General features: G+C 33.9%; 1 protein-coding gene across 2 annotated transcripts; it reads left to right on the top strand.

The window, feature by feature from the left end:
- The first annotated feature begins 8,204 nt into the window (after positions 1-8,204).
- On the top strand, positions 8,205-11,758 carry LOC145159721 (NAD(H) kinase 1-like). 2 transcript variants are annotated; one of them, XM_079078754.1, is made up of 10 exons: positions 8,208-8,440; positions 8,959-9,106; positions 9,202-9,321; positions 9,398-9,573; positions 9,659-9,772; positions 9,851-9,945; positions 10,028-10,202; positions 10,423-10,501; positions 10,752-11,059; positions 11,288-11,758. In XM_079078754.1, the coding sequence occupies exons 1-10, from the start codon at positions 8,414-8,416 to the stop codon at positions 11,597-11,599; spliced, it is 1,554 nt and encodes a 517-aa protein (XP_078934880.1). In that variant the 5' UTR covers positions 8,208-8,413; the 3' UTR covers positions 11,600-11,758. The 2 variants fall into 2 exon arrangements, with proteins under 2 accessions (XP_078934887.1, XP_078934880.1); XM_079078761.1 differs by lacking the exon at positions 11,288-11,758 and having other exon boundaries at positions 8,205-8,440; positions 10,756-10,912.
- The last annotated feature ends 4,837 nt before the right edge of the window (positions 11,759-16,595 follow it).

Here is a 16,595-nt window from a genome sequence, read left to right as displayed (position 1 = left end):
CACATTTTTTTGATAACCACAGGGACCAAATTTGCAGTTTAGTCATATAAGAATCAATCAAACATACGTTTTTCTTCTAGAATATATTATATTTAAACTAAAACTGAAAATCCTTGTTCTAATAAATGAATAGTTTTAATCTGTTTTTGCCAAATGTCACTCTAATACAACTCCTCATTAATATTATGCCATGTGTCATGTAGATATATTAGGCAACTCATTTCAAAATTCAAATTTACATTTTCTAATTATATGTTAAATTTGAAGTTATAATATCTTTAAAAATTTGATATATCTCTTAATTAATAATTTATTTAAAATGACTTATTTAAATAACTAATTAATAATTATAAAATTTTATTATAAAGTTTAATTAATTTTATAACCGTGGTTCCCACGGGTTATAAACTAGTATCGTAATAAATATAAGGATCAATTAAATATTCGGTTTTTTTGAACATATTATCTTTCTGAGTAAACTAAACATTTGGTCCATGTGGTTTTTTCAAATTCATATATTTGGTACTACTATTTGATTTTTGACATGTCTGGCTACTATGGTTTGCATTTATTGCATAGGTGGTCCCTAGTCCATATGGAAAGACCATCTTATCCATTTTAATATGTTTTTTCTTTTTCTTATACTTATATATTTTAATAATACCCACACCCAATCCCCCCCCTCCCTTTTCCCCTTTCTCTATTTCTTAACGTATGATGGTAGCTAGGGGTGAGCATTTTGATAGAATTGAACCGGACCGGCTCTTGGACCAGACCGGTTATGGAGAATATTATGGACTGTGGACCGGACCGGATGAGTCGCGTCTGTGTCCGTGTTCGGGTCCAGGTCCGGGTTTTTCGGTTCTTGGACCCGTTTGGACCGGTACAACTTTAATTGCATAAAGTACAAGTCGTTAAAATAAGTTTTTGGGTTTGATAGAACTCGTTAAGACGAATATGTTGTTGGGTTTGATACGATACAACTTGTAAAAATGATTACGTTTCCGTTTCATGCATAACTAATCTATCTTCATGTATAATATTATAACTTGCAAATTAATTTTCCAAATAAAAGCAACTAACCTATAAATAAAGTTCACCAAGATCCCTTTAATATGATTTATCTGTCAAAGATACATAAAATTCAGAATTATAGTCTAAAATAATAGTTAAAAAACTGAAATATTTCAGCTTTGATAGCTCAACTTTGAAGGATTGTAACTCATTGAATATAATACCAAAATCAACAAAATTATAGTCTAAATTCATTTACAAACTGTAAACTAAATGTTGGAAAAAACCGCAGGTCAATCCGACTTAAAACGAATGAGTTATGGTTGTTTAAAAAATTTCACAGATTACAAAATTTTAAAAGTCTTGCTGAAAAGCTGAAAATTTTCAGCTTTGATAGTTCAACTTTGAAAGACTGTAACTCATTGAATAAAATACTAAAATCAACAAAATTATAGTCTAAATTCATCTACAAACTGTAAATTAAACGTTGGAAGAAACCGTGTGTCAATCCGACTTAAAACGAATGAGTTATGATTGTTTAAAAATTTTCACAGATTATAAAATTTTAAAAATGTTGTTGAAAAGCTGAAAATTTTCAACTTTGATAGCTCAACTTTGAAAGACTGTAAATCATTGAATATAATACCAAAATCAGAAAAATTATAGTCTAAATTCATCTACAAACTGTTGTCACAACTAGGAGTTCTAAGGTTTTTGTAAACATTAACAAGGGTAACATTTGTGGCTAAAACTTGAAAGTATGCATGATGTTTATTCAATGACAACAAAATTTCATTAAACACTCTATACAAACACTTCAAATGGTCAACAAAAGATTGGAAACCCTAAAAATCCCGGTTTAAGTCCATTATGGACTAGGATTTCCTTATTGGGCCTAATGGACCAATAAGCTTCCAATTTGACTATTTTGGGCTTAGGACCCTTAAATGGGCCCTAATTGGACCCACTTTCATGAAACTTAACATTTTGGGCCATAATGGATCCAAAATGAATTGGTTTACCTTAATGGGCCTTATTGGGCCATAACAAACCTAATAAACTTTAATGGGCCGTGAAACCCATTCTTTCATGCTAATTGGGCCGTAAACCCTCCTAAGGGCCCAATGGGCCGACAAAACCATCAAAATGGGCCTCTTATTATTGGAACCAAGCATTAAAGGCCCATTCCATCTCTCTTCTTTCTCCCTCTCGGCCCAACTATATATATATATACAAAAAAAGGGATTAATGGGGATTATAATGCCTTGACACCTCATTTTTGTTTAGGGGATAATTAGGAAATTACTCAACATGTAACCAAGCACTCTTATGTTCCCATGCACTCACCTCTCTCTTCTTCCTCTTATTACCTCTCGGCCGAGAGAACCAAACACCCACATCAAATTCCTTTTTCAAACACATTCAAATCTCACAAGAAACATTCTCATTTGTTCCTAAGATTTTCGAGATTTAGAGCTAATTCAAGAAGGTTTACCACCTAAAAGTCATCACTTCTTGGTAAGTTCTTGCATATTCAAGTGTTATAACTCCATTTCATGTCAAGAAACTCTTCCTAATCAAGTATGTGTAATAATACTCTTAGAAACTTCCTAAGAAGCTTGGTCAAGACCGAAAAACCACACCATCTTCTTCATCTTTCCTTCAAAACCGTGAGCAACTAAGCAAGGTGAGTTCATACCCCCTTGTTTTCGGTTTTTACTTGTTTTTGGGGGGAGAATACAAGTATTATGTGATGATCTATGTGTGTTTGCATGTTATATGTGATTTCTTTGGTTTTTGGTTGTGATAGTGTGTTAATACTTGAGATATTTCGAGATCTATAGTAAAAGTGTGAAAGAATCATAAACAAAAACATAATAAACAACTTACATCATAGATCTAAGAGTCCTTAAGTTTAATAAGTGAAAAACAAAGCCAAAGATCTTTACAAGTGTCATTTTGCAAAAATAACAAAGATTGGGTTGAAAATTGATAATTTTCGGTTTTATGAGGGTTAAAAGGTATTTATTTATATAAAAGCTGATTTTTATGAAAATTATACTTTTCAAAGGGCCAAAAACATAAATTTTAGCTAATGGGCTTTAAATTTGGGCCTCGCGGATTTTGGGCCCAAACTTGCGAAAATGGAGAAGTTTTAGGGACTGAATTTGTAAATTCATACAAGTATGAGTCTAAAACATAAATAAATAAGTTTCAGGGGTTGAAAATGATTTTATTACCAAATTGGACTAAAAATGCAAAGTTTTTGATTTTGGGGTCAAAATTGTAAAACTTACAGAAATTGAGCCAAAAATGTAAACTTTTTACATATAAAGGCTGGAAATGACAAATACAATAGTTTTGGACTGAAACTATTATTCAAATAAAGTTTGGGTCTAAAATGTCAAGAAAAACGGTTTAAGGACTAAAAATGTCAATTTTCATAAAAGGGGACTAAAAGTGCCATTTTTATAGATAAAGGAGCTGAAATGGTCAAACTAAATGTTTTTGGGCCAACTAGACAAATACTAAATTATTGGGTTAAAAACATTAAGTTTATAACGCATGGTTTTCAAAAACATATATATATATATATATATATATATATATATATATATATATATATATATATATATATATATATATAATCAAAGCTTCGTTATAAATCAAACGTCAAAGTATTTTAATACTTCGAATAAACATCGAACTTACAACAAATACCTACATTACGAACTTAAGATCAATAAATTATAAATGATTCAATGGTTGGGCTCAAATATCTTCTATTCGTGCTATTGGGCCTTTGTGGCCCGATATCATGATTATTGGGCCCAATATATTCAAACATGTTTATTGGGCTTCCGGTGACCCAATTACATATCTAGTGGGCATTTATCAGCTTTAACATGCTATTGGGCCTTAATGGTCCATTTGCATTGCTAATAAGACCCTAAACCTTTATAATATGCTTATAGGGCTATAATGTGTCTGTAGCATACTCGACAGCCTGTAATAACATACAAAGTTAGTGGGCCTCCGTAGTCCTCTTTCTTCGTCTGTAAGGCTTACCTTATATTCAAGTAAACATAAATCGGTTTGTAAAACAATGTTATTCAATTTCATTTAGATTTAGTGAGTAATAACGGGTGACACCAATAAGTGTCGGTCGTAGTCTGTAGTTATAATCAAAGTCTCTTGGAGGGAGAGCGAGAGTTTGTGTATAGATCTATACGGGGGTGACTCCCCCACACCTAAGCTGTTCGCTACAGTTAGACTCGGCCAGTCTAGGGTGACAAAATCTTAATTCAAAACTGGCATTCGCTAGAATGCCAAGACAGGCGAATTAGTCATTATTATGCATGGTTATAACGACTCACATAGAGATCCATTACCATCTAAGTAATCATTGGGAAATCATGTTCATATGCTGTGACGATACAATAATACAAAACTATCATACTACTTATATCGGAAAACATCGGGTTTTCCGGGGGAACAACATTATTCACTCCTACATACAACAACTATAATACAAGAAACTAATATGAAAAACATTTCACTTTTACACGTTTTGAAATCATTCACGCATATACTTATGGATCATCACACCTTTTTTTGTAAACAATTGCCGTTTCAGAAAATATCGGATTTTCTGGGTTTTACAAACAATACAAAACATTTTCATATCAAACCTGCTTATGAACTCACCAACATTATATATGTTGACCGTTTTCAAAATAACTTGTGTTCTCAGGTAACCGTTAGAATGAAGAATTATCAAGCGTGTGTCTGAATGTCTTTTGTGTGATGTCATTTGATAAACAATTTATGTTTGGGATTATGTAATGTAAACAATGTACTTGATGTGAACAATGACGGTTGTAATGTATTAATGCATGGTGATGTTTATGTTATGTTTCATGTATATTCATTGTGATGATATTTCAATTTAAGTCACACGAGCCCTCGGACGTTTCCGCCGCCTGGTTCGGGGGTGTGACAACTGTAAATTAAACGTTGGAGAAAACCGTGTGTCAATCCGACTTAAAAAGAATGAGTTATGGTTGTTTAAAAATTTCATAGATTACAATTTTTTTTTAAAATCGGGTCCAACCGGTTCTATACCGGGTAAAAACCGGACTGGACCGGGAAAAAAACCGGACCGGTTTTGATGGATTCCTAGAACCGATAACCGGCCTGGGGATCCACAAAAACGGTCCGGTCCGGTCCGCTCCACCGGTCCAAATGCTCACACCTAGCTATGGATGTTATTTGGGTCGGAACATGCCTATAATGACATGGAGACCGAAGCTACCAATATTTTTTATTTCTTCACCATCATCGGAGAAACCAAAAATAGAATACTGAGCTACCACTCTTCACCACCATCGCAGCAACCAAAAATAGAAGATTGAGCTACTAATGCTCAATCTTGTATTTTTGGTTGCTCCGATGATGGTGAAGAAATAAAAAAGATATTGGTAGCTTTGGTCTCCATGTCATTATAGGGCGGCAATTTAAGGAAGAAAACTTGATAATATTGTAGTGTTCTATATTAATTTACCAAGTCCTATACTCGGTTGCCTAACATGGGTTATATCTTAATTTTCATTGCATTGAACAGTTTATCATATCCATGCGTGCTATAAAAAATCACATAAATCAAATCATTTTAACATGTTTAAAGTTGTACCTGGACACAGTGTTGCAAAACTTGGCCTACTCGGCCGATTACTCGGAATCGGCCCTCCACCGATGCGAGTAATGTGAACTCGGCAAAAAAACTCGGATTAAGTCAAACTCGGTCAAAAATCGGTCAACATCTCTCTAACTCGGGCCTACTCGGTATAACTCGGTCTTACTCGGACCTACTCAGTCAAACTCGGCCAACTCGGTCAAAATCGGTCAAACTCGGTCAAAGGGTCAAAATTGTCATAAAAAGAGAAAAAAATCAAGAATTTCAAGATTAATATGTATAATACACTTAATGATTTATTATTTAACACACACATGTGATTATTACTACATATATATCTTAAATTTTCAGTAATTATTTATGAAGTGAGACATTTGTGTGTATTTCAGTTTTTATGTAATCACATGTATCTAATTTTATTATATATTTCAATTAAATTATGATTTTGATATATATCATTTTCCTAAAAATATTTCTACATGAATTACCGAATCCGAGTACTCCCCGAGTACTCCCGAGTACTCGCTACTCCCCAGTCGGTCGAGCAGGTACCGAGTAACGAGTTCTACAACCTTGCTTGGACACGAGTCAAATCAAATGATGGTGAGAGTCACCTTCTCCTCTTCGGACACAAACAACATGAAAGGTCTTTCCCAAGCTCTGTTGTTGATAGGGATGAAAGTGGGTCCAAACCCGAACCGGATGGACCCGGAAAACCCGGAACCGGTTAATGGGATTTTGAAGAACCGGAAACCGGACCGGTATATAGGAACCGGTTCCGGTTCGATTCCGGGTAAAGTGGGTCTAGAACCGGAAAACCCGGAAACATCAAAGTGGGTAGGTTGGAACTAGAAAAAGTGGGTTTAGAATCGGAAAAACCGAAATTTTTTGGTAATTACTTACTACTTAGTGGGTCGAATTTTGAAAATTTTCATATTGATATCCCGACTTTGGGGGAATGTAACTCATTGAATATGAAACCAAAATTAACAAAATTATAGTCTAAAATCATGTACAAACTCTAAAATACACTCTGGAAAAAATTGCATGTAAATCCAATTTTAAACGAATGAAATATGCATGTGTTAACATTTTCACATAATACAAAGTACAAAAACAAATAGCTAAAAAGTTGAAGATTTTCAGTTTTAATATCCCGACTTCGGAGGACTGTAAATCATTAAATATTAAACCAAAAATGACAAAAAAATATTCTAAACTCATGTACAAACTATAAACTACAAGTTGGAAAAATCAACATGTCAATCCGACTTCAAACGAATTAGATATGCATGTTTTAAAACTTTCACCGAATACAAAAAACTGAAAAACTAAAAACTTCCAGCTTTGATATCTCGACTTTGGGGGACTGTAAGTCAATGAATATAAAACTAAAAATGGCAAATTTATAGTCTAAAATCATGTACAAACTCTAAACTACATGTTGGAAAAAACCGCATGTCAATCGGAGTTGAATTGAATGAGATATGCATATTTTAAACGTTTCACAAAATCCAGTTTCGGCCCTAAAAGTGGTTCCGGTTCTAAACACCGGTTCCGGTTTTTAGACCCAGTTTACCCGGAACCGATGGACCCAAACCCGGATTACCCGGAACCCGGATAAAGCCAATTTTTAAACCCGGAACCGGAACCGATTTTATATATTCCGGTTCTAACGGTTCCGGTTCCGGTTCCGGTTTTCCGGTTCTAAATCTCATCCCTAGTTGTTGAGCCTCTTTGAACCTCATCTGCACATACAAAATAAGTAGGGCCAAAAACATAGTTCCTAAGTTTATAGAAATCATAATTTGTGGTTAGATGATGTTTTAAATAATTAATGCACAAAGTAATCCATGATTAGTTCTATAATCCATAAGAATTTCAAATCAAGTTATAACTTAACTTTAATGGAGATGCACTCTAAATTATCAAAAAGGGTATATCCTAAAACCAATTTGATTTATTTTTAATTGAACCAAACCAATAGATCAATTTTCATGATCGTGTATGCACAATCAAACAATTTGAAGTGAAATGGTTTCTTGAAGGCAAATATGAAATTAATTGTGCTGGAGTGATTTTTTTAATCTTTAATATTAAAATATATAAATAACTAAAAAAGTAAAAGAAAAACACATTTATGTGCTACTCCTAAGTATATGACTATATATGTCTACATGCATAAAAACACCTTTAAATTATTTTACATTTGTATGATTGTATCCGTTGTAGTATATGTATTGTATGATTGTATCGGTGTAGGAATGACAACCAAAATCGAAAAATTCAATCAACGAAGACGAAATGTACAAAATTATTGAACCCTTTGACTTGACTCAAATGTTTGACTCGAAGAAAAAAGTAAATAATCAATGCTATATTATGGGTTGAGTCTGAGTCATGACTCGGATGAGTCGTCGTCTGACGCGCTCGCCGATGTTGACATTTTGTGGTGTTGACTTCCACCACCGTGTCTCTTTCCTCCCTCCTCCTCCTCCTCCCCCTCCACCTCCTCCTACATGTGTGGGAGGGAACGACTCCCATATTTCATTCCTCTCCTCCTCCACGATTCCACGCGTCTTCTTCATCTTCAGTGGATCCCACCTACCTACACCCAACAACTAGTTTCCCAAAATACTTTCCATCCACCTATAAATTCCCCAAATCATATACACCAAATCTATCGCACTTCATCGCACATCCATGGCGCCGGAGAATTTCAACTCTAATGTAAGTTCCATTCCCTTCCTACGTTACGTTGTTTCCAATTAGGGTTCATGTAATCATATCTTTTGCATGTCCTCCTTCGTTCTTCTATTCGTTGACGTCGGTCATTGTTTCGAGTTTTGAAAAGAATTGTAAATCCCGTTTAGGGATGAACCTATTTTGATTGAAGTTGACATTTTTGGATTTCATCGTGTTACTAAAGTATTGTTGGTTGTGGTTTCCAAGTCGATGAATTTGGCTGGAAAGTCAGCCATAAACAGAAGAAAACAAAATTGATGTTAGTAAAACTGTACTTCTATTACAAAGTTTGTACTATACAAACAAGATAGAACAGAAGAACAATAGTTGCCAAATGATAACAGACCCCACCACATCTTTGTCCTTTCTTCATGAATTTTATAGATAATAAACGCATCAAACACACTTATTATGCCTTTTTTTTTTGTTTACTTTACTCATTATCTTCTACCTTTTTCATTTCCTTTCCTTATGTTCATGTCTCGTATGCCATTTTTAAATAGGGCAATGCATCTAATTTGCCATGGGAGAATGGTTCTCTTGATTCCCTGTCTCTCGCGAACTCCAAGAAAGCTGTAATGGAAATTATCGAACAGCCTCTTGTTCAGGGGATTGAAGATCATCTTGTGGAGTTTTCCGAAGCCATGAGAAGTATGATTCTGTTTCCATCATCAAAGATGCTTCATTTTTTTATTAATTTGTTAGTAATAATCCTTCTGATTTATCCTAAATCAATCAATCTATAGCTGTTAGCAAGGCTTTAAGAAGAGCAGCAGAAGGGAAAGCTTCTGCTCAAGCTGAAGCATCAGAATGGAAACGAAAATATGAACTTGAAAGACAACGAAATTTGCAGTTGGAAAATAAAGGTAAACAATAAACATAATCAAATCGATCATGTTCTAATCATGTTATAATTAACATTTTTCTACATTTCATCTTCAGTTCCAGCATCTGTAGACCTCAAGGATAACTTTCCTGAAAAAAAAGTAGAAAACTTTAAACGCATGGATGAACAATCGCAAATATGCAGTGGCAAAAACGGAATTTACTCTCATGAGGTTCTTCGTGACAATGAAAATAACTCTTATTCCAATATTCATAGCAAACTTATACGCAAGGTACTTGTGATTTGTGAATTTCAATCAGTGATATGAAAACTTTCCTTTTATATAATGGTAGTTAATTAACTGATTAATGATTCAGGCATCATTCAAGCTACATTGGTGTTGTAAAGGTGAAAAGAATGATCAACATAAACATGATGTTGTCTCCTTTGAAAAAGGGAATATAACAACAGCAGAAAGAAGTAGTAAACAGGTATTGATAACTTTTATTAATATGTATATTGGAATTTATGTATCTGGTGTTTGATTTAATTGATAATTCTTATTTCAGATTTGTTTGAAGTGGGAATCTCCTCCACAAACAGTGCTCATTTTGACAAAACCAAATTCAGTTTCTGTTAAATTTCTTTGTGCAGAAATGATCAGGTAGTAGTAGCATATGAAATTATGAATGATACAATGAATATATTGTTGTATTAGTTAAAACTTATGAGAAATAATTTTTCAGGTGGTTGAAGGAGAAGAAATTAAATATATATGTGGAACCAAGAGTAAGAACAGATCTTGTAACAGAGTCACCATTTTTCAACTTTGTGCAAACATGGAAAGATGATGGAATTTTGCTTCTTCATGAGAAAATTGATCTTGTTGTTACTCTTGGTGGAGATGGAACTGTTCTTTGGGTATGTGTTTTCACTTCCATCTTTTTTTGAAATCAAATAACTTTAATTTTGACTTACAGTTTGTGTTTGACTTTTACTCGATAATGCTTAAAAGGGTTTATAGTAAGAAATCAGAACTTCATGATGCCAAAAATTATAGAATGATAGGTTTTATTAAAATTCGAATGTGCAAAAAAAAAAAAAAAAATTTACCTTTTTTTTTTTCTTTAATCATTTGCAGGCTGCATCAATGTTTAAAGGACCTGTTCCTCCAATTGTGCCATTTTCTTTGGGTTCCTTGGGTTTTATGACTCCATTTCGTATCCTTAAACCGTCTGAATGAGACTAAATGACCATTTTACCCTTACATTCCAAAAAACAAAATTTCACAACATTAATCACATATATAACAATATATGAGTGTTTGTTTGTTTGTTTCCCTTTGACTTAATGTAGAAAGAACGACTTAATAAAGAAAGTCAGGGAAATGCATTAAGTCTTATAAATATTTTTTAAACATCGTTTATTGAGAGAGCATTGTTATTTGTTAGTATCTTTAACATGAATAAGATAGCCAACACTATAGAGAATGCTTGAAATCGATGCTACAAGGTCCGATTAGCATCACACTGAGACATCGGTTGCAGTGTCATGTGATTCGTGAAGCGGCTAAAACCGAATATGAGACTGAAGAACCGATTCTTGTTTTGAATGAAGTTACAATTGATCGTGGGATTTCATCATTTCTTACAAATTTGGAATGTTATTGTGATAATTCTTTTGTGACATGCGTACAAGGCGATGGTTTGATCTTATCAACAACTTCCGGAAGCACTGCTTATTCACTTGCAGCTGGAGGCTCAATGGTCCATCCACAGGTATGTATGTCAGATTCAGACTATTTGATACCATACTTAGAAGCCTCTGACTCGGTCCTGGCTTCGACTCGGTCGTGGCTTCTCTGTTATGCCTCTTACTCGGTCAGATTCAGGGTTGAGTCTTATTCGGTCAGACCTTGACTCAATCAAATCTCAATCAGATCTGATTCAATCAGCAACTATCAAACATTGATTTAATCAGATCTGACTCAATCAACAACTATGCAGGTTCCTGGGATCTTATTCACACCGATTTGTCCACATTCGTTGTCTTTTCGGCCTCTAATATTACCCGAATACGTGACACTTAGGATTCAAGTGCCTTTCAATAGTCGAGGTCATGCTTGGGCTTCATTTGATGGGAAAGATAGGAAGCAATTAGCTCCGGGGGATGCACTTGTGTGTAGCATGTCTATTTGGCCTGTTCCTACAGCTTGTCAAGGGGATTCCACCAATGATTTCTTGCATAGTATTCATGAGGGATTACATTGGAATTTGAGGAAGACTCAATCGTTTGATGGGCCTCGAGAATCGTCATGATGATATGATATGTATGTGGTTTATTAGGGTTTTTGTATGTGATGTGGTGAAGTAGATTATAAGGTTTTATTAAGCAAATCCGACAAGTCAAAAGTGTATGTAGTTTATGGTGTAATTTTATGTGGGCAATGGTAAAAGTGATAGTTTTGGATTTCTTAATCAAGTTCTTATGGAGTAGTCTTTAGGAAGATATATGAATAGATGTTTAGGTATTCACCATATATATAATAGGTTAAAAGCAAGTTATCTAGTTATAATAAAACATCAAAGGAAATCATCAACTTTTATTGGAAAAATAATGAAATCCATCACATGGATAGGTGGATCATCCACCAATTATTTACCTCACGCTATTAAATTTCAATGTTCTTTTTGTTACAAGGAGAAATTTTAATATGATTTTTCAATTTCAATGTTCTAATTCTTAATTTAATAAAAGACTTATTTTGTCACTGTGTCAAAAATGCAAAATGGGAATAAAAGAGGGAAAACATTTTCTTAAGATCAATTCTATAGATTGGGATGTTGAGAAGGTTGTCATAGTAGCATATATAAATCTATTTGAACTTATGTTTATGGAGGAGTAGCATATATAAATCTACTTGAACTTATGTTTATGGAGGAGGTGGTTGGTAGAGACATTGAGTCTTTGGTGAATTGAGTACTTATTCATATTAGGTAGCTTAATGACTAATTGATGCTTAAATCATTGGGAAAGCTTTATGGATTAAGTCAAATTAATGTATGTGGCTTAATGATTTCATTAGGACTTAATTGAGTATAAGGGAAGTAAATAGTCTTTATTATGTCCATAATAACATTGTGATGAAGTTTGGTGGCCATTGGAGGTCTAAAAAGCATTTTATAAAGTTTTTAGTAAACTTTTAGAAAAATGGGTGTAAAACAGGGTTGACATGGGGGTGTGTCAAAATAGGCATATTTGACACGATTCGTGTCATGTGTTCTGTTATATGTATTTTTTTCAATAGAAAACCTAGTAAACGACCTCCGATTGCCCTCAAACTTTATATATAAGCTAATTAGAGGTAACTAAGCTTATGGGGAAGATCTAAATGATAAAAATATTAGAGGGGTAATGTGGTCATTTGTAGTAATTTACTATGATTTTATAGGTAGTGCTTGAAGGAAGTTTACCATTGAAGAAGAATTGGTTGATGAAGCTAGAAGCTAAGGTGAGTTACCGAGAACATACATACACCCTACTTACTCATTTCTATTTGATAAGTTTTACTTGATTTTCATCGCATGGTACTCTATGTATCCATAAATTGTTATGTGACCTAATTATACATTCATGAAATGTGATATTTGAAATGTTTTGATAAGCCAAAGAGTTAAAATCTTGGAAAAATGTTTTCATCATCCTATGTGTGCATATTCGTCTAGGATGGATGTGACTTTGAGATTCCCGGGTACCCAAGTGGACATTTGTATTGTTGTTGTGAGTAGATTTCTAAATAATCCTCACATGCATGAGTAAAGGCTTGCTACCCCTCGTATGGCCTAGGTTGGATGGCCCCTAGTGCATTGATTGTGGATGTATGGGTAAATTATACAATTTCTTCTCATATATTCTCCACATCCGACCATCAACTTTTGAGTTGGACTTTAGGATTGACATGGGGTTGGGAATAGATGCATGCATAACATAACATTTAACATGAAAACCTTATCCATCTTTTGTCATTGTTGGAATATAATATTTCAACCCTTTTTCAACTAAAATGTTAATCATAAAGTTTTGGGAGGATTAATTCGAGTATTGGGATTGCTATTCCTTGCTCAAAATGAGTTGATCATCGGGTAACTCACTAGACATTTCATCGTCTAACTTATTTTGGATGTATGTTCAGATCGAGAGGCTTGGTGCATAGGAGATAATATGGATTTTAGAAGGCCCCGACTTGTGGGCAGGGGCGGATGCAAGATTTCACAGTAGGGATTGCACGGGAAAGTCAGAGGTTGCACGATAGTAGAAAAAATAAAAATTTTAAAAATTTTGGAAAAATTTTCCACTGCGGCCATATCGATTTGAAACTTTTGAACTTAAAAGAGTTTACATTTTGTTTGAAAGTGATTTTACAACTAGGCCATATCGAGGGGTGTTACAGATTTTGTCGAACCCTAATCCCATATAGGGTTCTAAAATATTCCTGAATAATCAATTATTGATTAATTGATATTCAACCCTTTAATTAATACCCAAAATATTTTCCAATTAGTTTCTAATTAATTATTAAACAATAATAATTAATAAACTAATTTCTCATTTATTTATTCTACTTATTTTGAGTCTTGAAGGCAACCCAAGAGGACCATGCTATTTATTTGAAATAGACAAAATTACAAGTATGGTCCATGTGTTATGTCAAAACTCGCAAGTTTGGTCCAAAAAGGTTTGGACTCGCACCACTAGCCCAAACTTTTCATTTTGCTGCAAGTTTGGTCAAATTTGCTTTGAACTTTTTTATAAGACTAAATTGCACAAATGGTCCTTGTGGTTTGTTCAAAATTGTCACTTTGGTCCAAAAAGGTTTGGACTAGCATCAGAGGTCCAAACATTTCATTTTGTTGCGAGTTTGGTCCAATTTGCTTTGAGCTTTTTCATAATGACGAATTTGTCATTGCTTTTTTCTTTTTCAGATTTTTTATTCTTTAAAGATTTTTTCTGATTAAAAGAAAATTAAAAAAGAAAATTTTCCTTTTTTATTTTATTTTTATAATTTTTTATAACAGAAAAAAATACAAACTCTCTCTCTCTCTCTCTCTCTCTCTCTCGTGTTTGTCTTTTTTTCCCACATCATCTTGTTACTTTAAACTTGAAAGATGTGACAACCCGTAAATTTCTATCTTGTAAAGTCAATCCAATCAACCAAAAGTCAGACTTATTTCTATTGCCTTTTAGCATTGTTAAAGGTCATTTTAATTCATTCTAAGCCCAGTACACTTATGGATTGGATGTTGAGAAGTGTTAGCTTAGTATTAGAGGAATGAAATCGAACCAGAAAACCCATCAAAGGGTGTTCACGGCCGTGAACCCAAGTGTGGCCGTGAACCCCTCCATATAAGTACCTTTCTTTCATTTATTCCTCACTTCTTCTTCTCTTGGCCGCAAACAACCCCTTTCTCTCTCAAGTATCATATATCAAGAACACCATTTTCACCCTTTCATCCTCTTTCCCTTATATCTCCTTAGAATACAACTTAGGATCTTCAAACACTTGCCAAAACACAAAGATCTTCAAGTGTTCTTCATCAAGTTGGGCCGTTGATATGGGCATATTTAGTCATATAATTTATATATTATCTTAATACTTTATGTTGATTTTATCTCATTTAATGAACAAAAGGTGCTTAATTAGTTTAGAATTTCATTTTTCAGCAACAATGACATGCTCGGATGGAAAAGGAAGCAGATTTAGCAATTGGAAGCTTGGATCTTGGATTTTGAAGAAAGAAGGATGTTGCTCGACAGCTTGACCCCTCGTCAGTGTTTTGGACATATCTCATGAACCGTAACTCCGATTGACGAGATTCAAAATGTTCTGAAAACTAGACACAATTTCGGACGACTTTCGTGTTTTGAGAAAATGCTGATTCGAAACGGAATCGACGAGTTGGGCCTCAACTCGACGCGTCAGGTCGAACTTTCGCGATTCTGGACGCTGACTTGCCGCACACGGGTTTTAAGTGATGGACTCGTCGAGTAGGTCACTGGACTTGCCGAGTAGCCCATGTTTTCAGAATATATATATATAGAAACGCTTCTCATTCGAACCCTAACGAATGGGGGAACCCTTGGGGATTAATTTGCGACTGGAGGTGCAGCTAGAAGCCCTGGAACTCGTGGAACAACCCTAGCTTTCAATTTTGAGAAGATAAAAGGCAATTTAGGTTTACTCTTTACTTAATCTTTTGTTTGAACTATGTGTAAACTATTAGATTTCGTTTTTGATAAACTTTCTGCTGTAATCATGAGCTAAAACTCATATCTTCTGTTTAGGGTAGATGAATTTATGACTATGTGTTGATTTTTGTGGTTGGATTAATTGAAATTGGTGAATTTATTTTGTTAAGCTTGTTAAAGATCCTCATGTGTTAACAACAACTATTTTCTGTTAATTAGCTAAGTAATTAAGCTGCATGAACATCTCTTAACTGCTTATCTCATGTGATTTATGTGAACACATTGTTATGTGCCTAGGAATAATGAATGTGAAACTAGGGTTAACTAGAAAATAGGTAAATTAATGTGTGAGCCTTGTGTGACGAACCATCAACAATAGGTTAATTGAATTAGTAATTTGATTAGCTAATTACAAGTCTTACTTAACCCGAATCAATAGTCTAGGAAACTCATTAGTTTAACCAATTGGCCAATGTTTGAATTAATTTGTTTTCTAAGGATTAGTAATAGCGAACGTGAACCTAATCACACTAATCGGTAGCCAATAACAAATAATCCATTGCACTTACCATAAAATCAACCATAGGAGTAAATGAGTCGAACCTAAACATAAATCTTCTCCATTATTGAATTTAGTGATTGTTTATTTGCTTTAGCTGTTAGTTGCTTAGTTTGAGTTTTATTTCAATGTTAAGTTTCTAGTCTTGCAAAACTAGAGAAACCCCTCTTTCTATTACTTGTTTTATTTAGATAATATTAGCATTTATTTTAATTGTTTACCGTTCCATGTGTTCGATACCCTACTTGCTTGAACTATATTACTAATCGATAGGTACACTGCCTTTCGTGTGTTTATTTTGTGTCTAAGTTAGTAGGATTAAAACTAGTTCGTTTCACACACATCAAGTTTTTGGCGCCGTTGCCGGGGAACGGGTCAAATAGTTAATTTTATTTGCTAATTGTTATCGTTTTTATTTTATTGATTAATTTTTTTTAGTTTAATTTCTATTTTTATTATGTATTTTCCAAATCTCGATGCTCTTGATACTTTTCTCGAGGAAGTAGTAC

Source organism: Lactuca virosa, chromosome 1 (genome assembly GCF_052849685.1).
Source record: "Lactuca virosa cultivar CGN04683 chromosome 1, Lactuca_virosa_CGN04683_v6, whole genome shotgun sequence".
NCBI classification, from domain to species: Eukaryota; Viridiplantae; Streptophyta; class Magnoliopsida; order Asterales; family Asteraceae; genus Lactuca; species Lactuca virosa.
Note: the sequence above shows the minus strand (reverse complement) of the source record. Positions and strands in the feature narration are given on the sequence as shown.